The sequence below is a fragment of the Malaclemys terrapin genome, chromosome 3, assembly GCF_027887155.1.
Source record: "Malaclemys terrapin pileata isolate rMalTer1 chromosome 3, rMalTer1.hap1, whole genome shotgun sequence".
Taxonomy (NCBI): domain Eukaryota; kingdom Metazoa; phylum Chordata; order Testudines; family Emydidae; genus Malaclemys; species Malaclemys terrapin.
This window is the reverse complement of record NC_071507.1, coordinates 171,484,959-171,509,332: the sequence shown is the minus strand read 5'-3', so window position 1 is coordinate 171,509,332 and position 24,374 is coordinate 171,484,959. Positions and strand designations below refer to the sequence as shown.

The 24,374-nt window shown below is 41.3% G+C and overlaps 1 protein-coding gene across 5 annotated transcripts in view; it reads right to left on the bottom strand.

Moving 5' to 3' along the window:
- The window catches only part of SNTG2 (syntrophin gamma 2), a 461,693-nt gene that overhangs the window by 214,242 nt on the left and 223,077 nt on the right, over positions 1-24,374 (bottom strand). For 4 of the 5 annotated variants that reach the window (XM_054024597.1, XM_054024598.1, XM_054024601.1 and 1 more), the window contains exons 3-4: positions 11,107-11,163; positions 10,949-11,006 (exon numbers count right to left, since the gene is read on the bottom strand). In XM_054024597.1, coding sequence (XP_053880572.1) covers positions 10,949-11,006; positions 11,107-11,163 — 115 coding nt within the window. The remainder of the gene's footprint in view (positions 1-10,948; positions 11,007-11,106; positions 11,164-24,374) is intronic. The other variant, XM_054024600.1, reaches the window with a different exon arrangement.

Below are 24,374 nucleotides of genomic sequence, written 5' to 3'. Positions count from 1 at the left end.
ATGTAAATATATGGACCCTGCAACAAAACTTACAATTAAATATTTCCATCAGGTTTTCCCTTACTTTGTAATTATTTCTTCCTTCTAAAGATATTTTACCTAAATAATTAACTGGCTATCCTAAAATATCTGCACATCATAATCAGATATACTTTGTTCCTTCTAAAGTAATTTAGGTGGGTAAAGATCAGTCACTGTCACACAACATGTGAAATCTATATTTTTCAGTTCTCCACTTCAAAATCCTTTAATTGCATTTGTCTAGAAAGATCCACAAACATATGAATTTTTTTCCAAATATATATATATTTTTAAATGGGTTCTTGCCCAAAAAAAGCAAAAGAAAAATCACATTACTATTGCTTTCCCCAAGAACTCTTTCCTCTTTTAGACATACATAGTAAAACACTTTGCTCCTAATAGGACATAGCTTTTCAACCCATAAGGGTGATTCATATTTTCTTCCAAAAGGCACTGATAATGAACCCTATCGTTCATCCACTCTCTTATTCCAGAAAGTGTTCAGATATACTAGCACTGAGCACTGTATTAATATCTAGATAGCTAGTCAGAGATAGCTCTTTCCTTCTTCTATACCAAAGTTTTCCTCTGTGTGTGATATTCCATCATTTCCAGGAAAGACAACTTTTTCCTTATCAAGTTTTAATACCATCCATTTCAAGTTTTGCAATATTATATTTCACTGTCAGTTTATGAACATTCTCCTCCTGAGGAAATACTTTATACAATCTCATATAATCAACTGCATGTCTAACACATCTTCACTCTGATATTTATGTGCTGGTATTAAAACGCACATTTGTGTTGGACCAGTGTGGACTCTGATATTAGTGTCTCTCATATGAAATCATTTTTATTTGGAATGTGTGTGTGTTTGAATTAATTTGTTGATTTGGCCTTGAGCTCCCATTTCACTCTGGCTATCAAGAGCTCCAGCAACCTGAATAATAAGTACAATACATTTGGTAGATCATGAACGGAAAATTAGTGCGTAAGAGAGAGGCCATGGAGAACATGAAACACTGGTGATATGTTTTTCCCCTCTTTGTGAAGGCTATTGAGGATGGTGCAAATAGATATATGTAAAAGGCAGTCCTTTTGTTTATAACATGAGTCTTAATTTATTAGAGTACTGGATGAGCACCAATAATTATATTTTAAACATTTGAAGTCATAACAGTAGGCTCGTTATTCTGCTTAGGAAATGGGCTACTGCATGTGGTACTGAGGAACTTCTTTTTGACACCCTCACTGAACTCTCAGTTGAGTGAGTTACAGTAATCTAATTTGGAAGTTACAAACAGAACAATCACAGTTGGTAGGCTGTCATCTGAGAGGAGTCTCTTAGTCAGTTGAAGGAGGGAGACATGTATTTCTTGTTGCTGTTGATATTTGAGTGTTTAAGAGCAGTAATAAGTCCAATAAGACCTAGACATTTCTCACTATCTTGCTAATCAGATGTTGGTGAAATTAATGACATTGGATTTTTCCACTCTTCCTACTTGCAATCTTGATGAATGGAGTGCAACTAGAGGCAGCTCTTTTCAATCCAGATGCTCTCTTGAGACATCTGGGGCTATATCTACACTGCAATTAAAACCCATATCTGACCTGTGCCAGCTGACTCAGGCTCATGGGGTTCAGGCTGAGAGGCTGTGGTAAATGTACAGACTCAGGCTGGAGCCTGAGGTCTGGGACCCTGCTGCCAAGCAGGATCCCAGGGCGTGGGCTGCAGCCTAAACCAGAACAGCTACACCGCAATTAAACAGCCCAGTGAGCCCAAGTCAGCTGGCACGGACTAGCCAAAGATGTCCAGTTACAGTTTAGACATATGCTGAGTGATTGCACTAAAGTATGGAATGGGTTGCATGGGATATAAGAGAAAGCAGTACTGACACTCTATAGGATGTGTGTGTTTGTGTGTGTGTGTGTGTGTGTGTGAGAGAGAGAGAGAGAGGGGTGGGGGTGGGGAATAGTATAAATGGGGCTATGCTGTATCAGTGGAAAAAAGGACATCTTGAGATGAGATCAGCAACCAAATTGAAACCTGGTATATCACTCCAGAAAGGAACAGTGACAAATCCTCCAAATTCTAGGAAGGGAAAGGAATTGAATAAACTATCAGACGTTGAAGGAAGTTAATATTGTAGTCAATGAGGTGTAAAACAGGAAACTTAGGATATTTGTCTAAAGGAAACAAAATAAATAAAAATTCCTCTGCAGCATCATCCCTTAGGGCTGGTCCACACTAACCTCCCACTTCGAACTAAGATACGCAACTTCAGCTATGTTATTCACGTAGCTGAAGTTGAACTATCTTAGTTCGAACTTACCGCAGGTCCACACGCGGCAGGCAGGATCCCCCGTCGACTCCGCGTACTCCTCTCACTGAGCAGGAATACTGGCGTCGACGGCGAGCACTTCCGGGATCGATCCCAGAAGATCGATAGCTTACCGCCGGACCCGGAGGTAAGTATAGACGTACCCTTAGTTCTTAATCAGCTATGCAAGGCAGGGGACTTTTTTTTTTTTAAACAGATGAGGCACAAGTCACAAAATAATTATTTCCATCCTTGCCCAATGTATATTTTAATAGCTATTAAAAGATTACCTTATTTAGAAGCAGCAGACAGAACTGGGAGGTGGAGCCAGCTCCAGTGGCTTCTTGTGTATACCCACGGGGCCTCTCCCGAGAGGGAGGTGGACAGGGAGATGCAGGTCAAAGGCCCCATTAGACTCCCACTAGGTTCCTGCAGCTCAAGCTTAACTGCTATAATTCTGCCATGGCCTCACCAAGCAGTGCTTACCACAGCAATGCACTTATAAAGTGACTACTGGGAGTGGTAAATTGCCCTGGTAACAAGGCAGCTTATTCAAGCACTGTTAGCCATGCCAAGATTTGAGTCTCAGGCCTGGTCTACACTACGAGTTTAGGTCGACTTTAGCAGGGTTAAATCGAATTAAGCCTGGACACGTCCACACGACGAAGCCCTTTCTTTCGACTTAAAGGGCCCTTTAAACCGGTTTCTTTACTCCACATCCGACGAGGGGATTAGCGCTAAAATAGGCCTTTGTGGGTTGGATTTGGGGTAGTGTGGACGGAATTAGACGTTATTGGCCTCCGGGAGCTATCCCACAGTGCTTCATTGTGACCACTCTGGACAGCACACTCAACTCAGATGCACTGATCGGGTAGACAGGAAAAGCCCCGCGAATGTTTGAATTTCATTTCCTGTTTGCCCAGCGTGGAGAGCACAGGTGACCATGCAGAGCTCATCAGCAAAGGTAACCGTGATGGAGTCCCAGGATTGCAAAAGAGCTCCATCATGGACTGAACAGGAGGTACGGGATCTGCTCGCCCTATGGGGAGATGAATCAGTGCTAGCTGAACTCCGTAGCAGTAAACGAAATGGCAAAATATTAGAAAACTTCTCCAAGGCCATGAAGGACAGAAGCCATAACAGGGACGCACAGCAGTGCCGCTTGAAAATTAAGGCGCTAAGGCAAGTCTACCACAAAGCCAGAGAGGCAAGCGGAAGGTCCAGGGCAGAGCCGCAAACATGCCGCTTCTACGCGGAGCTGCATGCCATGCTAGGGGGTGCAGCCACCACTACCCCAACCGTGTGCTTTGACTCCTTCAAAGGAGAAACACACAGGGAAGCGAGTTCGGGGTACGAGGAAGATGAGGATGAAGATAATGTAGATAGCTCACAGCAGCAAGGAAGTGGAGAAACCAGTTTCCCCAACAGCCAGGATATGTTTATCACCCTGGACCTGGAACCAGTAACCCCCGAACTCACCCAAGGTTTGCTCCCAGACCCTGAGGGCACACAAGGGACCTCTGGTGAGTGTACCTTTGTAAATATTACACATGGTTTAAAAGCAAGCGTGTTTAATGATTAATGATTAATTTGCCCTGGCAATTGCGGCCAGTACAGCTACTGGAAAAGTCTGTTAACGTGTATGGGGATGGAGCGGAAATCCTCCAGGGACATCTCCAGAAAGCTCTCCTTCATGTACTCCCAAAGCCTTTGCAAAAGGTTTCTGGGGAGGGCTGCCTTATCCCGTCCGCCATGGTAGGACACTTTACCATGCCAGGCCAGTAGCAGGTAGTCTGTAATCATTGCATAACAAAGCATGGCAGCATATGGTCCTGGTGTTTGCTGGCATGCAGACAACATCCATTCCTTATCGCTCTTTGTTATCCTCAGGAGAGTGATATCATTCATGGTCACCTGGTTGAAATGGGGTGATTTTATTAAGGGGGCATTCAGAGGTGCCCGTTCCTGCTCGGCTGAACAGAAATGTTCCCTGCTGTTAACCACGCGGTGGGGGGGGAGGGGTGAAGGGATCATCCCAGAGAATTGGGTGTGTGTGTGTGGGGGGGGGTAGTTGGGTTTGTGCTGCATGTTAACCCGGAAGCCCCAGCCCCTCCTTTTACATTGCAAACCCATTTTAAATGGCCAACCCAACGGGTCCTTGGTATGGGAAATGAGGGCGATGAGGGCGCTACTGTTTGAAATCATTCCCACATGTTATGAGGGTTAAAAAAGCCAAAAGACTGTGGCTTACCATGGCTGCCTGCAAGCTGAATTCTGTTGCCTGGCACCGCCTGAGTGATCTTTCACACCAAACCGGCAGGCCCTCAATATAAGAGGAAAAATGCGACCTTGTAACGAAAGCACATGTGCTGTGTAATGTGAACAGCAAAATTTAACATGAAAGAGTGTACCCATTGTTCTCTAAAATGTGTCTTTTTTAACCACCTCTCCCTTGTTCTCCACCAGCTGCAAATGTTTCTCCTTCGCAGAGGCTAGCAAAGATTAGAAGGAGAAAACGGCAGACTCGGTATGATATGTTCACGGAGCTCCAGATGTCCTCCCACACTGAAAGAGCACAGCAGAATGCATGGAAGCAATCAATGTCAGACTACAGAAAAGCACAGTATGAACGAGAGGAGAGGTAGCGGGCTGAATTGCAGAATGAACAGAGGAAGTGGCGGGCTGAAGATGATAGGTGGCATCAGCTTGCAACAGAAGGCAAGAGTTGATGCTCCGGCTGCTGGAGCATCAAACTGATATGCTCCAGCATATGGTTGAGCTGCAGGAAAGGCAGCAGGAGCAGAGACCGCCGCTACAGCCCCTGTGTAACCAACAGCCCTCCTCCCCAAGTCCCATTGTCTCCTCACCCAGACGCCCAAGAACACGGTGAGGGGGCCTCTGGCCACCCAGTCACTCCACCCCAGATGATTGCCCAAGCATCGGAAGGCTGGCGTTCAATAAGTGTTAAAGTTTTAAAGTTTTAAACTGCAGTGTGTCCTTTTCCTTCCCTCCTCCCGCACCCCTCTCGGGCTACCTTGGCAATTATCCCCCTAGTTGTGTGATGAATTAATAAAGAATGCATGAATGTGAAGTAACAATGACTTTATTGCCTCTGCAAGTGGTGCTCGGATAGGGGAGAGGAGGGTGGGGGGGTGGTTGGTTTACAGGGAAGTAGAGTGAACCGGGTGGGGGGGGGGGCAGAGAGTTCATCAAGGAGAAACAAACAGAAGTTTCACACCGTAGCCTGGCCAGTCACAAAACTCATTTTTAAAGCTTCTCTGATGTGCACCACACCCTGCTGTACTCTTCTAACCGCCCTGGTGTCTGGCTGTGCGTAATCAGTGGCCAGGCGATTTGCCTCAACCTCTCAGCCCGCCATAAATGTCTCCCCCTTACTCTCACAGATATTGTGGAGCGCACAGTAAGCAGCAATAACAATGGGGATATTCTGTTCGCTGAGGTCTGAGCGAGTCAGTAAGCTGTGCCAGCGCGCTTTTAAACGTCCAAATGCACATTCCACCACCATTCAGCACTTGCTCAGCCTGTAGTTGAACAGGTCCTGACTACTGTCCAGGCTGCTTGTGTACGGCTTCATGAGCCATGGCATTAAGGGATAGGCTGGGTCCCCAAGGATCACGATAGGCATTTCAACATCCACAACGGTTATTTTCTGGTCTGGAAATAAAGTCCCTTCCTCCAGCTTTCGAAACAGACCAGAGTGCCTGAAGACGTGAGCATCATGTACCTTTCCCAGCCATCCCATGTTAATGTTGGTGAAACATCCCTTGTGATCCACCAGGGCTTGCAGCAGTATTGAAAAGTACCCCTTGCGGTTTATGTACTCGGTGGCTTGGTGCTCCGGTGACAAGATAGGGATATGGGTTCCATCTATCGCCCCACCACAGTTTGGGAATCCCATTGCAGCAAAGCCATCCACTATGGCCTGCACGTTTCCCAGAGTCACTACCCTTGATATCACCAGGTGTTTGATTGCCCTGGCAACATGGATCACAGCGGCCCCCCACAGTAGATTTGCCCACTCCAAATTGATTCCCGACTGACCGGTAGCTGTCTGGCATTGCAAGCTTCCACAGGGCTATCGCCACTCACTTCTCAACTGTGAGGGCTGCTCTCATCCTGGTATTCTGGCACTTCAGGACAGGGGAAAGCAAGTCACAAAGTTCCATGAAAGTGCCCTTATGCATGCGAAAGTTTCGCAGCCACTGGGAATCGTCCCAGACCTGCAACACGATGTGGTCCCACCAGTCTGTGCTTGTTTCCCGGGCCCAGAATTGGCATTCCACGGCATGAACCTGCCCCAGTAACACCATGATTTGCACATTGCTGTGGCCCATACCTTGTGTGAGGCCTGTGTCCATGTCAATTTCCTCATCACTCTCGTCGCCGCGCTGCAATCGCCTCATCGGCTGGTCCTGGTTTTGCTTTGGCATGTCCTACTCTGCACATACTCCAGGACAATGCGCGTGGTGTTCATAGTGCTCATAACTGCCGCAGTGATCTGAGTGGGCTCCATGATCCCAGTGCTATGGCGTCTGGTCTGAAAAAAGGCGCGAAACTGACGGAGGGAGGGAGGGGCGACTGACGACATGGTGTACGGGTATAGGGAATTAAAATCAACAAAGGTGTCTGTGCATCAGGGAGAAACACAAACAACTGTCACACAGAATGGCCTCCTCAAAGATTGAACTCAAAATCCTGGGTGTAGCAGGCCGTTGATTTCACGGAGGGAGGGGGAAGCAAATGAATACAGAACAAATCTGATCCATCTATTTTCTACATCTTAAGCTGGCAGCAGATGGTGCAGCATGACTGATAGCCCTCAGCATCTTCTGGGTGCTTGGCAGAAGATACTGTACTACGACTGCTAGCCATCATCGTCAAGACGGTTCAATAGGACTGCCAGCAGGACTGAGTCTCCAGGAGACAAAGCATGTCTGCCATGGGGCCTATGATTGAACTGGAGTACGACGACGACGGATACCACTCGTAATACACCATCTACTGCCAAAAGGCAAGGGGCTGCTGCTGTGTAGCAGCACGTCTGCCAGCACCCAGATAGCCGATGAAGGCTAACAGTCATACTGCACCGTCTACTGCCAAAAGGCAATTAGCTGCTGCTGTGTAGCAATGCAGTACCACGTCTGCCGGCACCCAGATGACATATGGTAATGGTGAGCTGAGCTGAGCTGAGCGGGCTCCATGCTTGCCGTGGTATGTTGTCTGCACAGGTAACCCAGGTAAAAACGCGCGAATCGATTGTCTGCCGTTGCTCTGACGGATGGGGAGGGGCCTGACGGCATGTACCCACAATCCCCTGCAACACTGTTTTGCATCATCAGGCATTGGGATCTCAACCCAGAATTCCAATGGGCAGCGGAGACTGCGGGAACTGTGGGATAGCTACCCACAGTGCAATGCTCCGGAAGTCGATGCTAGCCTCGGTACTGTGGACGCGGTCCGCCGGCTTCATGCACTTAGAGCATTTTATGTGGGGACCACACAATCGACTGTATAAAACCGATATCTATAAAACTGGCTTCTATAAATTCGACTTAATTTCGTAGTGTAGACATACCCTCACACAACACTACATTCTTTGAACGTTCTGGCATTGCGTTTCACTACTGCAGAGAGTGAGTTGTGAGATTAAATCAAATCACAAGCTGTCCTTAAATCTGTATATATTTATCTACAAAATAAAAAAGAATATGCAAAATGTATTTTATAGCTTGTGGAGATTTTTGGTTACTCTGTGACTCATGCTGCTGGGATGACTAGCTGCCACAGCGCAAGGGCTTTTCAGTAGTAGAGAAATCACTGTATGATATCACTCTTTCTCAAATTAATTTACTTGCGTCAAGTAGTAGCTCATCTTAATACTCTTCTCTGAGCTATATTTCCAGCTAGGCTGTCAATTTCATTATTATTAACACCTGGGATACACAAATTCTTATTCACATTGAGCACGTCTGAATGTTTATTCAGAAGACTTACTTGAGATCAGTCTGCCTTTCTCTATTGTTCTTTCGCCTTGCAGCTCTCTGTATGATAACTGGTAGAACTGGCAGGTCAGATTTCTGATTAAAATATTTATATTTTTTTCTAGTTTGTACCATAAAGAATACTACTAGGGACGGTCCTCTTTTTGTATCTCCTATAAACAGAGAAGATATCTCAGAGAAAGGAAATTGCCCTTCCCCAAGTTGTGCCTGGATAGGTTCTCTCAGCCTATCTCACAATGACAGTTGTGCCTGGATAGGTTCTCTCAGCCTCATTAGTATTAAATCCTTGATTAAATATAATCCTGGTAACTGAAAGTATTGACACTTTGGAAGAGGTGATTTTTTTTTAATCTTGTGTGCAGGATATTTCTATCTTGTAGAGATTTTATATCTCCCAAAGATAATGTGGTGTGTAGGACATCTGGATTTCCAGTTTCTCATGCTCTTTGTATGCAATTTTTACTTTTATACTAAAGCTGGGCATGACTTTTAGGAAGGAAAATGTAGCTATTAGAGGTACCCCTGAATGTTTGTATCCATCGATATTCTGAAAGAAAGAACCCTAATTGGATCAGCAACTCATATCTTGTAATAATCATCAATGTCATTTTCTGTGCTGTTGACATACAATAATTCAAAATGGATGGGATATTAGTATGGAATGCACAGCCAAAATAACTAGTTTGAACACTTATCCATATGCAGGAAGTTTAGACTTGACATAGTTGAAGGTTTCTAACCATCAGAGGAGTGAAGTTCTGGAACAGCCTTCCAAGTGGAGCAATAGGGTCAAAAAACATATCTGGCTTCAAGACTAAGCTTGATAAAGTTATGGATGGTATGGTATGATGGGATTTTGGCAATTAATTTATCTTTGACTATTAGCAGTAAATATGTCCAATGGCCTGTGATGAGATGTTAGATGGGGTGGGATCTGAGTTACTACAGAGAATTCTTTCCTGTGTGTCTGGCACATGAGTCTTGCCCACATGCTCAGGGTTTAGCTGATCACCATATTTGGGGTTAGGAATGAATTTTCCTCCAGGGCAGATTGGCAAAGGCCCTGGGGGGTTTTTGCTTTCCTCTGCAGCGTGGGGCACAGGTCACTTGCTGGAGGATTCTCTGTACCTTGAAGTCTTTAAACCATGATTTGAGGACTTCAATAGCTCAGACATAGGTTAGGGCTTTGTTGTGGGAGTGGGGGTGAGATTCTGTGGCCTGCATTGTGCAGGAGGTCAGACTAGATGATCATAATGGTCCCTTCTGACCTTAAAGTCTATGACTCTATGACTGACTGAAGAGTCAAATCTTCAGCCCCAAGCTGCAGTAGGCAGTATATATGTACAGCTTCTCCCACACTCTGTTTACTAGGTAAGTGGTTCTACACTGTTTGCTGGCCCATGGGCCATTACCCTGCCATTTCCTTGGCCCACCCACAGTGCACCCCCATTGTCAGTCCCAAACAGGGATCTACAGCAGCTCTGCTCCACAGTAGACAGAGGCATGGATTCCCATGGTGTAGCACTAACCCCTGTTCAATGCTATTCACTGCCTTCCTCAGACATACAGTTGCAGGATTTCTTTCAACATGTGACTTTTAGGGACAGATTTTCAATTTTGCGTGCAATAGGTACCCCCCAAAAACATGCATGCATCCAGTGCTCCCACAAAGCCTGGTGTTTGTGCATGAAAGTTATCAAAATTACCTACATTGTTACAAATTTGTGTGTCTGATTATTTAACTTAAACATACAAATGTAATTTTTGAGTGAACCTGTTGTGTCCATGATGGCCCTAAATGACTTTCTTTTATTGAAAACTTCAATTTAGGATGATTACCATTATTTAATTATTAGAGCATTCTCCGTATTCCTAGTTGCCTATTTTTTATTTTATTATTATTTATTTTCTTGCCATGCTTGTACTGTGCATTTTTAAGAGTGAAGTTCACCGTTGTTCCCTCTGTGCTGGGATAAATTCCATCCTTAGTGCAGGGCTTAATTGGTACATAGGGTCTTGTTTAGGTTATTTGGACTGGGTGATTGTCAGTGTAATGCTTTAGTTGTGTGTTTTATTACAGTGATTCATATATTTATTCAGCATTGTTGATGGCTGCCTATTTGCATCTAGGCAGGTTTAGTCATACCATATGGTGATGAATTACAGTTCTGGAAAAAGATTCTAGTTGGCTTATATTTGTTTATCCCATGTTATTAAAATTAAGTGATGCAGTCATTTTCTCATGTCAAATTTTTTTCTCCACAAAGGAATGTTAAAGGCAGTGTTTATAATCAGGATGTGCTACTGTCATAAAAATTTCTAAGGTGAGTATTTATCAGATAAAATTTTAACTACCATTCCCCAACTTTATAAGACTACAGATTATTTGAAATCAGAATCAGAGACAATTGTCCATATACAGCCATTCAACATTTGCAGAAAGACTTAAAGATACCGTAATGCTGATGTAATGATCCATAAATATACTTAATTCTGAGTTACAGTGAACTTCATTTTCAAAAAAGACTATCGTATACATAACACCAGAAACCTATTTAGGTATAGATATAGATATATATTTACCTGCTTGGTCTTTAAATATTTTTGATATGACGACAGGGACTTTGTGCTCAGCACCCCCCTGTAAAAGATGTATAAATAATGAAATCTCAACTGAGACCATCACTCACTAAACATACTGAAGTTTAAAAAGAGAAATGAAAACAAAACATTATCCATACCTTTATACTTAAGCCCAAGCCACCAACTGGTTGTCTACGAAGTGTAACAGTTCTGTGCTTTAAAAAAGGGTAGAAAAAATAAATTTAGGTGAAAATACAATGCCTGGACATACATTTAAAATGTATGCTACCTAATCAGTTTTATTTACCTATGATATTAATTTTGAAAATTTGCCCTTATATCAGAGGATGATGTTCACTCCATGCAGAGGGCTGATGAAAGCCTATGAACATGACATAGGTCCACATAATAACTTAACATAGAGCTTCATTTATAGAGAGAGTTTTGAACAGAATTTTGTACTGGTGTAATTTGTTTGATTGTTTTTCTATATCTAAGGTGACATTTTTTTCAATTCAGAAAGAAATCAGCTCACATACTTGTTGGGTTTTGTTTATACTAGGGTTACCATATTTTGAGCCTCCAAAAGGAGGACACTCCACCGGGCCTCGGCCCCGCCCTCAGCCCCGCCCACGCCCCCCGCCCCAACTCCGCCCCTTCCCCAAAGTCCCCGCCCCAACTCCGCCCCCTCCCCTGCTTCCTGCGAACATTTGATTCGCGGGAAGCCTGAAGCAGGTAAGCCCCGCCGGCGCTCAGTGCCCCCGGTCCCCAGCACCCCCAGCGCTCGGCCCCGCCGGCCCCCCTGGTCCCTGGCACCGCCGGCGCTCAGCCCCGCTGGCCCCCGGCGCTCGGTGCCCCCGGTCCCCGGCCCCGCCGGCCCCCGTCCTGGCCCCCAGCCCAGCACCGCCCCCCCGCATGTCCCGATTTTCCCGGACATGTCCGGCTTTTTGGGATTTCCCCCCGGACGGGGATTTGGAGCCCAAAAAGCCGGACATGTCCGGGAAAATCCGGACGTATGGTAACCCTAGTTTATACAGATGTTTTGAAAAGGAAAAAAAAATAAAGAACTTTGTTTTAGATGAATGTTGTCATAGTTGGTTTTATTTCTTTTTGTGCTTTTACTTATTCCCTTTACTTTCATTTTGCAGTTACATGCACTTATTTTTCAAATCCATATATTCAAAATTGAAATGACTCACCTGTAGTACACATTAAAGACTTTTTGGATCAATTTGCTTCTTACGGTTATTTTCTCTGATTTTTTTTTAAGTGTGCTGAAGGGAGCACATGAGAAAATCTTTATGAAAATTTATTACAGTAATCTATCTCATGTTTAATAGTACACTGCATTTTGACATTTCATACATGCTCACATAGAATCATAGAATCATAGAATATCAGGATTGGAAGGGACCTCAGGAGGTCATCTAGTCCAACCCCCTGCTCAAAACAGGACCAATTCCCAACTAAATCATCCCAGCCAGGGCTTTGTCAAGCTGGGCCTTAAAAACCTCCAAGGAAGGAGATTCCACCAACTTGGTACCTGGCATGATAATAGGATATCATTATCTTTACTTCATTTCTTGAAAGTAAATATAAAGTAATATATATATTTTTTTGGTCTGGCAAAAGTCTGTTGCTAACCTTTTCCACAGTGCCATGTCTTATTACTGGGTTACTCCTGGACAATTAAGGTTAAATTTCTCATTCTACATATCAGAACATTTGTATTCTTATTCTCAGATTTATATTTGTCACCTGTTTATTCGATGATTTGCTAGTACAGATGCACGAGTGTAATCTTTGGTCTTCCAACAATCCAGCCCAAACTCTCATTACATTTGAAAAGTTAGTTTTACCTTCTCTCTAGTACTCAGCTTAACATATTGACAATGATATTGACATAAGGAAAAAGACAATACACTTTATTCTGATATTACACTGACAAAGCCAATGCATGTTTTAGGGCATTTCAAGGTGTTAGCCATTCTATTCCATTGAATATCATATAATAGACTATTTTAAAAAATGAAAAATGCTAGATAATGTCATATGATACTTCTTTACTAATATCAAATGGGTATATGACACTTATTTCTTATGGTTTCAAAATTAGCAACTGTATGCTGACATGGGCTCAAACCAAAATCTCATACTAAACTGTTTCAGTTTTGGTGAAGTCTGGATCCAGTTCCAAACCTTGCAGCTGACCTTCATCTCCATAATAGGCTGAACCAAATCTCTGGATCCAAACACTGCTGAACTTTGAAGAAAGTTCAGATCCAAATCTGAACTTTGGAGCTGAGATGTATCTCTACCTCTACTCTCATTTGTGCCTTGAATCCTCACAAAATTGCCTAGTTCCCCAATGGATAAAGCATGGGACTGGCTCTTTTCTGTGGGTTTTATGAGTGGTTGAGACAGATGGCACTAGCACAGGAGGTAAGTGAAAGTTTCCTGCACAGTAGAGTCCTAGTAAGAAAATGGCTGGAGCTTAAGCAGGTCTGAGTGGGGAGGAAGGTGAATGCAGACCCAGAGAAGGGGGCACAGAATGAGTTTAATTATAAGAGAGGAACAAAGAAGATTAGAGCTGTGCGAGGGGGTCCATTCCATTGAGAAGGGTTTGAATACTTTGTGAGTGGTAGGAAAGGGAGAACAGTGTCTGTGTGTTAATCTACAGTTGACCCTCCCACTAATGGGAAGGATGTGTGATCGAAACTAAATTGATTTGCTCCACAACTATATTCTCTGTACTGTGATTACATGCTAACAGTTGTTTGCCAAATGTACAATGAGGGAGCTGTTCTTTCCTTTGGGAAATAGATTTCTTGTATTGGTGGGCAATGAGCCAAGTGACTGTATTAACTAGTACAGTCAACGTGATGCATACAGGTGGATATTGCCCAGTGCTGGTCCTTTCATTCTTCTTCTCCGCTCTCCTCACCATACATACATGCTCCAAACTTCCTGTCTTACTGCTCCCTTCATTACTTCCCCTTCCATTTCCAGTGTCGTGGCTCCTTAAAGATACCATGACACTTACCCTAAGAGTAGAAGTTTGCCCTGAAGTTCCTGGCCAGTCTCACCTCCCTCCATTTTTGTGTTATGTGCCAGTTGGCTGCTAATATCCACCCTAGAGTCATCTGCATTTTTGTGGTGTTCTAAGTATATATAATAAAGTCTGCTTGAGTTATAATTAGGGCTGTCAAACGATTAAAAAAAATAACTGCAACTAATCATGCAATTAAAAAATAACTGTGATTAATCACACTGTTAAACAATAATAGAATATCATTTATTTAAATATTTTTGGATGTTTTCTACATTTTCAAATATTTTGATTTCAAATGCAACACAGAATACAAAATATACAGTGCTCACTTTGTATTTATTTTTCATTACAAATATTTGCACTGTAAAAAAACCAAACTGAATAGTATTTATCAATTTATCAATTCCCCCATTACAAGTACTGTAGTGCCATTTCTTTATCATGAAAGTTGAACTTACAAATGTAGAATTATGTACAAAAATCCTTCATTCAAAAATAAAACAATGTAAAACTTTAGAGCCTACAAGTCCATTCAGTCCTACTTCTTCTTCAGCCAAATGCTCAGACAAACAAGTTGGTTTACATTGGCAGGAGATAATGCTGCCTGCTTCTTGTTTAAAACATCAACTGAAAGTGAGAACAGGCGTTCGCATGGCACAGTCGTAACCAACTTCGAAAGGTATTTACATGCCAGATGTGTGAAAGATTCATAGGTCCCTTTGTGCTTCAACCACCATTCCAAAGGACATGCGTCCATGCTGATGACGGGTTGTGCTCGATAACGATTCAAAACAGTGCAAATTAATGCATGTTCATTTTCATTATCTGAGTCAGATGTCACCAGCAGAAGGTTGATCTTCTTTTTTGATGGTTCGGGTTCTGTAGTTTCCATGTCAGAGTTTTGCTTTTTTAAGACATCTGAAAGCATGCTCCACACCTCATCCCTCTCTGATTTTGGAAGGCACTTCAGATCTTAATCCTTGGGTCGAGTGCTGTATCTATCTTTAGAATTCTCACAGTGGTACCTTCTTTGAGTTTTGTCAAATTTGCAGTGAAAGCGTTCTTAAAATGAACAACATGTGCTGGGTCATCATCCGAGACTGCTATAACATGAAATATATGGCAGAATGCGGGTAAAACAGAGCAGGGGACATACAATTCTCCCCCAAGGAGTTCAGTCACAAATGTAATTAACACATTTTTTTAATGAGCATCATCAGCATGGAAGCATATCCTCTGGAATGGTGGCTGAAGCATGAAGGGGCACATGAATGTTTAGCATATCTGGCACATAAATACTTTGCAATGTTGGCTACAAAAATACCATGCGAACACCTGTTCTCACTTTCAGGTGACATTGTAAATAAGAAGCGGACAGCATTGTCTTCTGCAAGTGTCAACAAACTTGTTTGTCTTAGCGGTTGGCTGAAAAAGAAGTAGGACTGAGTGGACTTGTAGGTTGTAAAGTTTTACACTGGTTGGGTTTTTTTGAGTGCAGTTATGTAACAAAAAATCTATATTTGTAAATTGCACTTTCACGATAAAGAGATTGCACTACAGTACTTGTGTGAGGTGAATTTAAAAATACTATTTTTTTTAATAATTTTTACTGTGCAAATATTTGTAATCAGTACTATAAAGTGAGCACTGTACACTTTGTATTCTGTGTTGTAATTGAAGTTAATATATTTGAAAGTTATAGTTTGTGTTATGACTTGCAACAAGTTTCTAGCCGTTTTCCATTTTTCATCCTGAGCTACCTCATGTTGTGAGCATTGGTAAGGCCAACGCATGAGTCTGTGCTCAGTTTCCCAGTTTATTCTGTTTTGTGTGGCTTGTTTGGCAGAATAATATTTTTTTTTTGCAGTAGTGCCTTCGGGGTGCTGGCCTTGTGCCCTGTAGCTGCGGTATCCCCTCAATGACAAAAGTGGAGGAAGAAAAAAATTGCTGTCACCCAGAGAGCAATGGAAATGAAAATGTGCAAGATATGATCTGTGATCATATACCGAATGAGGAGATCAGAAGACGTACAGAGGTGACCGATGTAGTGCAGGTGACATACGACACAAATCTTAGATGGGCTGGTCATGTAGTTCACAGGCAAGACAATGGGTGTACAACCCGCATCAGTGACTGGATCCCCAGAGACCACATGCGACTGCTGGGCAGACCGAAAATACGCTGGGCTGATCTCATGACAAAAATCTTTGGCCAGAAATGGAAAGAACATGATTGAAACAAAACAGAATGGTGTGGCGTTGACTTGTGTGCTTGTAGGGACAGACGAGGACAAGCCGGACAAAGGTGATATTTGAAAATGTAGAAAAACATCCAAAAATATTTAATAAATTTCAACTGGGATTCTATTGTTTAACAGTGTGATTAAAACTGTGATTAATTGCAATTCTTTTTTAATCGTGATTAATTTTGTTGAGTTAATCATGTGAGCTAACTGTAATTAATCGACAGCCCTAGTTGTAATACAATAATGTATAACTTAGAGATTCCAATCTACTATCTGCATCATAATCATAGTGACATCCTTGGTAAAGTGCTTTGAGATCTACTGATTAAAAGTGCTACATAAAAGCTAGGTATTATTATCATTATCATCATCTCTAACTATAATACACTCTTCTGATGTAAACAAAAGATAAGAAAATTAAAACACACTTTTTTTTTTAAACCAACTTACTCTTCTTTCTAATATCACACTATTGGGCAAATATCATTAATGGAGTTACACCAGCAGTAAATCTAGTCTAGTAATTAGAATATAATTTTAATATATGTTTCACTACATGTTTCCATCAAGAAGTATATTTATCCCTGTAAACAAATTAGCCCAAAGGAAGAACTATGCCAGAGCAAACAGGGATTACTGATTTAATTGCTCTCACAGTTTTAGGACACCTCATTATCATGTGATCAGAACTGTAGAATAGCATTAGTCGTTTTATAACCTATGTGGAAGCAGAGAAAGAACTGACAGGAAGGGGATGCAATGTATGACAGTTCTTTCTCTGCTTCCACACCTAAAAGCAAGCAAGAAGTGATCCACTGACATTTTTCCATACAATTAATTTATAATGATAATACATTTATGCATATGTTGACAAATTTGTTAAATGCAATCAACTAGTGCAGCGTTAGGGAGGCAAAGTCTAATCAATGACACACTGCCAAGGTCTTTATTTGTGTCCTAATCTTTATATACAAATATGTGTTAAAAATTCAGCTGATATGCTTTAGTGTGGTAGAAAAAGATCTCTATGAAAGCAGGACTGCCAGCATATATAATACGTTACAAATCTAGACTAAATGTAGAGGGATTATATACATTTATAATGATGACAGAAGGAAGTTTAAAGCAAAAATATAATTTCAAGAGCATAAATTCAAACTAAGCTATACTTTTCATAAAAACTTTTTTAGGAGCAGAAGAGGTTCAAACAGAAATACAGACTGCAGATGCAGCTAGATTTAAGGTTTGCCATGATTAAAGCTTTACAATATTAAATTAATAATTAATTATCTAGTACACATCTTACTTCTATAGTTTGTGGAGTAAAATGTTTGCTCAGACAGTTGGATATTTGAAGCTGAGAAAAGGGGAGCAAATATTTACAATTATTATGTTTATTCATAATATAAATTTTACTTCTTTTAAATTTTTAAAAATATTCACCAGGTAGGAAATGCACTGATCTTTCTGTAAATCTGTGAAAAATGTTAGGTAATATGTTGAATTAATGTAATTTTATATATGGGGTTCTGGGAACTAAAACCTGTGGTAGGACATGAGACAGTGATTTAACATTGAGGACTCCATAGCGGGCCATTTGGTTGCTAGGAACCACCATGGAATGGTCATTCAAATTCTAGCAGTGGACGAGGACTGTTGGAAAGGAGAGTTGAATCTTGACTACTGGAGGTGGGTTGTTACAGGACCTCGATGAAGGTACAGGGTATGGAGTCTTAAGACATCAGAGACTAGTCCAACAGGGACTATAAGGAATCTGGGCTACCAGGAAGGTGGCATAAAAACCAAGTTCAGAGGATGGAAGGCCCAGAAGCTTCTGAGTTGGGATCTCTACTAAAACTCTGGGTTTGAGAAGCTAAAGAGGGCACCTCTAGACAGACAGTAACAGACTTCAGTTATGGGTTTACTTGTAAGGAATTAAGTAAGAGTTCATTAAGAGAGTCCAGTGTCTGGATTTTTCTGAAATCTACAAAAAGCACCTACCACATTGATCACCAATTACCTCACTCTTGAGGACAGGCTACTTGAAATAAGGGAGTAGAGTGAAGGGTTACAAGGTAAACTTTCCAATTCTGAGGCTTGGCTGTGGCATCAGTTACCTGAGCCCAGGATTAGGAAACCTGGGGTTGTGACATAAGTATTCAAGGACTTTTTGAATTTCAGTGAGAAGCTTTCCATGCCGGGGGTAAAAAGGATTAAAACATATCCTGATTATAAACACAACTGTGAAACAAAATTCTGCTCTCAGATCTGCAGGGCAAAACTTAGCTCCTGTATCCTGTTCTCTCATTACATGTAAATCTCCTATTGACATCAATGGTAGCCCCACACAGAATTTACCTAAATCCAATAAAATCACAACCACACTCCTTGGTATTCCCTTCTTTAGCTGGCACTTTTTGAGTGTACTGTATATCACTTTTCATCTTAGACTAATTTATTTATGATCTAGGTATATTATATTTGAAGCCAAAGTCAGCCTTTCAACAAAAAAATTGTAAATTGATAATTCAATGTGTGATGGCTATTTCATTTCACTGCAGGTTTGGAAAGCTCTTTCCAAAGTGCTGCTAACTGCCTTTTGAGTGGAAAAGTTGTCAAAAGCCTAGCTGAAATCAATACTTTTCTGCTTTTCAACTAGTATTTTGCTTTCCAATTATATCCCCTGATAACTTTATATTTATTAAAACCTTTCACCTTGAAAGATTCCAGAGTGCTTTTTGTGTATGCTGTGTATGCTGTAAATATGACGCTTGTTCACCTGTCCAGTCTGGGCTGGGAAGCAGTCGTCATTCTGCAAAAGCAGAAGAACACATCATGGTGCACTTTTTGTTTCTATTCCTTTTAGGAAGTTAATTGAAGAATTGCCCCAAATGAAATTTCAGGGCGTGGTAAGTAGGAAGAATATTATTAAAGTTGGAATTTGGTCAGAACACCAGGTTGCTGTCAGTGGCTCGATAATACTTAGCATTGGGCTTGTGCATTGGATTAGTAGCTGGTGCAATGGGTGAGAGATTTTTTAGCTTCCCCTATCATTTAGGAAGCGGTAATATTGGTTACTAGTGAAAATAGCAGCAGCAGCAGCAGCGGAGAAAGGACAGATTTAACTGCTAAAGTCTGTGACACAGTCAGTCTGGTCGATCCATATCACCTGCAGTTTTGTGACAGAATACACTGCAGTTTATTCTGAGGCTCTGTTTAACTTTGCCTCAGGCTTGTTTTGCTCCAGAATGGTGGAATATTTTATTTAGAATTGTGTTTTCATATATTGAATATTTAACTGGGATTAAGAATAGGCCAAGAAAGTTTGTGGTACTGTGATGTTTTAAATTTTGTACGGTTATATTTAGCCACCAGAGTTTATAAACAGAGCTAAACATTTTCTCCAAATTTATTCTCTAAAATACTCCTAGTGAGAGGCCCAGGTTGTGTTGCAATAGCCATTTAGCGAGGATTATGACTTTTTTAATGCTGGAGAATATTGGAATTTGCAAGACGAAAAGCTAGATAATTATTGTTATTAAAGATTTACATTGTAGTAGTGCCTAGAGGCTTCAACGTACTTGGCCATATGGCAAATGACAGTCCCTTCCCTCCAGTCAGACAGGAAATAAGGCATACATTTTTAATAGTGAGAGTAATTAACCGCTGGAACAATTTACCAAGAGTCACGGTGGATTCTCCATCACTAACAATTTTTAAATCAAGACTGGATGTTTTTCTAAACTATACACTTGAGGAAATATTTTTGGGACGTTCTCTGGCCTGTGCTATACCAGGGGTCAGACTAGATGATGACAATGGTCCTCTGGCCTTCGAATCTATTAATCAGTGAGTTTGTAATCTAAACATGAGAAAAACAAAGGGGCGATGGGGAGAGAATCACAGTCCAACTGTGTGCATAATTCCAAGGTAGAGATGGCAGGTTCCATCCAGACCAGAGTTTACTTCTAATACTGTTGGAGTTACAAAAGGTCCTAGATACTGCCTCTCTAATACTAGGCCTACTCACTAGAGCTTGTAAAGCATAGGATGTGAGTGTATAGGTCTGAATATTGTCTATGTGTTTTTTCTTTGGTTTCTTCTGTTGCTTTGCACCAATAAATTATCCCACACTTAAGGAATTGACAGTTTTATACCCTCCAAACTTGAACTTCCCATGCCTGGGCAGCTGCAGAGACAGAAAAAGGCAATCTTCTCTTTTGTGAAGAACCTAGCAAAGGAAATGTTTTCTTCTCATAAAAGATGAATAAATCCGAGGTTGTTTAATTTTTCTGGGGTCTTTTGGGAGTTTACGCCTTTTAATGTAAATTAACCTGCCTCAAAGAAAAATAAAATAAAAAGAGTCTCCCAATGATACCTTGGCATTTTATGCATTGTGGCAATAATTCCAAGAGATTAGATTATTTCCACAGATCTTATAGTCAGTTCCCTGTTCCTTTGACGTTCTGCACAAGTATGTTCTGCTCCATTTAATCCCTTTACACTTATCCCTAGGCAATCTCATCTACTGTCATGGCTCAGCTAGTACTTTCAGCTAGTACAATAACTTTCAAGTCAATCTTTCTGCTTTGACCTTTTCCCCTTCTGTGCAGCTCCGCATCTCTGTCTCTCTGACAAGTCTTCCTAGATATCTAAACTCAGCGTGATTAAAACTAAATGTATCAGTTTTCCACTTTCTGCCACTTGCATCAACTCTTCCTTTGCCATCTGTCAGAACTACATTCTCTCTCCTGGATAGCACTTGAAAGCCAGTGCTGGGGGAAGCGTACCCCACTCTGTCACAGAGGCAGTGTATGTCTGAATCAAATTATTGACTCTATCTTATTCAATGTGTGGAAATGTAGGACTCTGATTGCACAAGGCTGAACCATGCCCAAAGATATACCACTATATTGCATTCCGAACAGCCTTCATGTCCAGGACAGACATTGGACACATCACTGAAGGACTAACACTAATAGCCATCAAAACTTCAATCAGGGACCAACTACTTTGATTCTCTCTCAACTGCTGGCCCACTGCCATGAAACAATGAGTTGTCTGCACAGATGCCTTGCAGGGAGGTAGGGGCAAGCATAAGTGGTGGGTCTGCAGCGACTTAGTCTGGGTTCATGGGACAGAGATATGGCCCTATTTAAAAGCATGGTCCTGCTCTGTGCAGAAAGGCCAGCTATCACCACACATAAAAAGGATTTTCAGGAGAAGTCTGCCTAGCCAAAAATGCTGACAAACCATGGATTTATAGAAGGAATGAGATAAGACTAGGGGAAAGTGTGACTCTGGACTTTTTTGTTTTGTTCAAAGATCTATAGCTCTTGAGTGTTTTTTAAAGTACAGTAACTGTGGTTGAGAAATTCCTTTGCTAAATCTGTGTTCCTTGCTTCCCTGTCATGTTGTCACAGAAGGAATTAATCTAGAAGCCCAAAAGTGCCCGCAGGCTATGTGGAGTAAGTATAAGGGGGTGGGGAAATCTCAGACACTGATATTGGGATCAAGGATGGCTGGATGGTGGAATCTCATGTCCCAAGAGGTCTAAGCCTGGAAGTGTGCTCTAGGGTTACAGTGCTGGAAACTGTGACTAGACTCTACCTGGACCCAGTTAGTTCGGAAGAACAAGGGACCCAGTAAGAGGTTCCACTTACAACAGATTGGTGACAATCTAGATGGATACTGGACCAGGTTATAACAGTCCCTCTAACAAAGTGTAAGTATTATGTCCCTCTCCAGCCCACTGGATGAACTGTCTGTAGCCATTCCCACTTGTGTGATACACTCATGTACTCTCTCCTCTGAGTCTCAAAGTCAAAAATGAGCCCTAAGCTATTTTATTTAGGAAAAAAACCCACATAAGTGAGTCTTTGTTGTGTTCCTGTTCTAGACTGTAATCATTAAACTTCAGAGACCTTGTGCCAAAATCAAAGGTGATTCTGGGTAGAGAAAATCTATGCTAGTGTAATTACAACTGTTTTCTGGCTTACTCAATGTGTATGTGACACGGAATTAGATGCATACACTTAATTAAACTCCCTTAGATTCACACTATTGCCAACATGTAATTTACCGTACATCACCTTTAAATTTGGCCCACTGAGTCTGAGAGTAAGGGAATCTAAATTGGGAAAAACACACATGCTGGGGGATAACAGGAAGTAACAGGAAGGGGTAACAGCGTAACTTAAAACAAGCCACACGATATGGTATGGGAGTCTAATTCTACACATCACCTCTTAAATTACCTTGTTGTCTTTTTATCTGCTTGCAAAGTTTTGTGCAGAAATCAATGGCACCATATAAATAATAAATGTCTTCATCTCAGAACAATACCTTGGGAAATCAGATGTAGGGGATGGAATTAGTACTAAACTTCAATAATCTTGTATTCCTTCTACTTATGGTACACCAAGTTTCAAGTCATTCCTAAAACTGGAATCTTTTACTAGTAGTTTTTTTCCAATAGACTTGAAATCATCTTCTGTAATACCAGTTTCTATGAAATCTTACCTAGATGAGAAAAAAATTACAAAATGATCATCCTATTTTATCTAGCCTTCCCTGCAAAGGCTCTAGAAATAGTGGTGATGACTCAGATGCCAAAACAATTAAGTGAGAATGAAATATTTGATAAATTCTAGTCAAGCTTTCAGCTTTTACACAGCATCAAGGCTTTCCTTCTGAGGATTTCTAATATGGTTTATAGAACTGTAGGGTCAAATACCCATGCTTTAAGTTATTAGATTTATCTGCACCTCTTGATACAGATAATCTAGTAGGTCATTCTAGAAAGATAGGATAATGTTAAGTTAGCTTGACAGAAAAGTTTACCTCTGGAGAGGTCTTTTATATCTTCATATCTACCAGTATGTTATAAATGCAGCTTAACAGACAGAGTCAGCAGCCAATAAAATTACTAACATTTTAGCATTACCCACTTTTTCTCTATCAACATTCAAGATGTATGCTTTCTCTTTCATAGGCAAGCTTTTCTATATTAGAATCATAGAATATCAGGGTTAGAAGGGACCTCAGGAGGTCATCTAGTCCTAACCCCCTGCTCAAAGCAGGACCAATGCCCAGACAGATTTTTATCCCAGTTCCCTAAATGGCCCCCTTAAGGATTGAACTCTCAATGCTGGGTTTAGCAGGCCAATGCTCAAACCACTGAGCTATCCTTTCCCCCACCTATTCCTATAGGTATATTCCTACCTATGTCCATTATTGCCCCATCACCATAGTGTCAGCAGTCCACAGCATTGATGAAAAACCTTTTAGTTATTAAGTACATTCTACCTGAAGCTTAATAATGAACAACACACTTTAATGAACAAACAGACATTACCTATTTTCTATGTAAGACATTCCACACTGAGGGATGTAAGATGGGGAAAAGATTTGTGTGTGTGCGCCATGTTGGCATGTTGTATTATTAGTCCACCAGTATGAATTAATGAGATGTACACATTATTTCCAAACAGTACTGTAAAATGATCTACAAGGTAACTATTTTCTCCTCAAAAACCATCTCTACTGCAATTCCTAAACAGAAATAAGCCAATTGGCTTGGAGGAAGGGTGTACAGAGATTGCAGACATTTTTATGTATTAAATAAAATATATTTTATAGATATAGACATATGTATGCACACACCTCTTTCCCCCCATATAGTTGCCTCCTTAAATTGTAAACTCACAAGACAGGGACATGTCTTCATATATGATTTGGAGAAGAATTATGCTGAGAGATGCAGTTAGTAGTAGTATTATTGTGATGAATATTTCCTTAGTCAGATATTACAGGAGGGAAGTTGATGAATATTTTATTATCCTTTTGTATCATAGAAAGCAACCAGAAAGTAAGCTAGAGCCAGAAGAAAGTCAGAGAAACAGTTTTGAGCATAGCCCTGAGTGGGAACATAGATATTCCTTGGGGCAGAGGACTGGCTTGAAAGACAGACTTGGAAACTGAAAGCAAGGAAACTGCCTCCTGCTGATTATTCCTCCTGTGTTCAGGGAAACAGGACGTTGTGTGCATTCTTTGTAAATAACCAGGATTGCACCAAAGAAATATCTGAGACATTTAATCAATGTTCCTCCTAACAGAAACAATGCACA